We start from the raw sequence: 1,962 nt of genomic DNA on the forward strand, positions 1-1,962 counted from the left end.
GTCAATATAAAAAATCAAAACTTGCATAAATATCTTGAAGTTCTACAAAGAGCCAAGGATCAAAATTATAATAGTTAAAAAATGCATTAGATTCTGACAAAAAAAAACATTAGATTTGATTTTTAAATATAAACATTTCAAAATTAACTCATGATTAAAGATATTGGACAAAAATGAATCCTCCCTCAGAAAATATAAAATATAGCATTTTTCGCTCTCCCATTCTTTGTAACATATCTACTTAGGCTTTAGCGCTTAGTCCAAGCCCAAAGGGTGTGTACCCATAAATGACAAAACACTCACCAGCAACACTGACTGCAACCCGTCCTCTATCTCAAGCTTAATTGTTGTTTGAATCTTCAACCCTTTTGGATGAATTAGGTGTTTTTCAAAATGTAGACAAGAAAAGCCATGAAAGTCTTCAACTTTAAAGCAGTAGCTGCTGCTGCATACAGGACCTTCAGCAGCAAGAGGGTTGCAAAACCCTCAGCTTGGGCTTTAACAAACCCCAAAACCAAGAACACCAACACCACAGTGGAACAATGCAGAACCCCCATGTCCAAAATTGAATGGAGTGAAGAGCAAAAGCAAGTTCTGTCTTCCGTATCTGAGGGAAAATCTGTTTTCATTACTGGCTCTGCTGGCACTGGAAAGACCCTTTTGCTAGAAGAGATCATCAAGTTCCTGAACAGATTGCACACCCCATATGGGGTTTATGTCACAGCTTCCACTGGGGTTGCAGCTTGTGCTCTAAAGGGCCAAACTTTACACTCTTTTGCTGGCATTGGCATCATCTTCAGTGATGATGACCCTCAGCTTTTGGTGGAGAGGGTTTTATCCAACCAGGGTGCATGCAGGAGGTGGAGAAAGGTTGAGGCTTTGGTCATAGATGAGATCAGCATGGTGAGTGCAAAACTGTTTGAGAGTCTTGAATTTGTTGCAAGAGAGATGAGGGGTGTGGATGAAACCTGGGGAGGGATTCAGCTTGTTGTGAGTGGTGATTTCTTTCAACTGCCACCAGTGGTTAGTAACAAGGATAACTGTTGTTCTTCTCAAGGGGTGATGTATGCATTTGAGGCTGAGTGTTGGAACAGAAGCTTTGATTTGCAGGTGGAGCTCACAAGGGTGTTTAGGCAATCAGATTATGGACTTACAAGGCTGCTTGAAGGAATCAGAAGAGGGGAGAGTGATCCCCAAGATTTGGAGTTCTTAGAGAACTTATGCTTAGGGAGTAGTGAGTGTGATCATGATCCTTCTATTGTGCAGCTCTTTCCTTTGAATAAAGATGTGGAGAGAGTGAATGATGAGAGGCTGAGAAGTTTGCAAAAGGATGTTGTTGTTTATAGGGCTGTTGATAGTGGTAAGGGACATTGGAAGGGGAATCTTAGGTATGGCATAGTGCCTGATGAAATTTCCCTTTGTGAAGGTGCAAGGGTTATGCTGGTTAAGAATTTGGACACTGAACATGGATTGGTAAATGGGGCTACTGGTGTAGTTGTGGGGTTTTCATGGTCATTGGGGGAAGAAGAACATCTTAGTGGAATATGTAATGATAAAGTGTTGCCTGTGGTCAAATTTGATGGAGGGAAATTTTTGACAATTAAGCCAGCAAAATGGCATCTAATGGATGGACCTGAAGTTGTTGCTTGCAGGAAGCAGATTCCTCTTATATTGGCATGGGCTATGAGCATTCACAAGTGCCAAGGAATGACTCTTGAGAGAGTTCACACTGATCTGTCTAGAGCATTTGGTTGTGGCATGGTGTATGTAGCACTTTCCCGGGTTAGAAGCTTGGAGGGACTTCATCTATCTGCTTTCAATAGATCAAAGATTAAAGTGGACCAAAGGGTTTCAAGGTTCTATAGGAGCTTGGCTTCTGAAAAGAGTAAGGAGGTTATGGTAGTTGATAGGAGGAGAGAAAAGGTGGCCACAGAAGTAGCAGTGGTGTCTCAAGAAAAGTGA

At 41.6% G+C, this 1,962-nt stretch overlaps 1 protein-coding gene across 1 annotated transcript; it reads left to right on the top strand.

Moving 5' to 3' along the window:
- Positions 1-411: 411 nt before the first annotated feature.
- Positions 412-1,962, top strand: LOC114424210 (ATP-dependent DNA helicase PIF1-like). Its single transcript, XM_028391061.1, has one exon. It carries the CDS (start codon positions 412-414, stop codon positions 1,960-1,962), a length of 1,551 nt encoding a protein of 516 aa, XP_028246862.1.

The sequence above is a fragment of the Glycine soja genome, chromosome 8 (assembly GCF_004193775.1).
Source record: "Glycine soja cultivar W05 chromosome 8, ASM419377v2, whole genome shotgun sequence".
Taxonomy (NCBI): Eukaryota; Viridiplantae; Streptophyta; class Magnoliopsida; order Fabales; family Fabaceae; genus Glycine; species Glycine soja.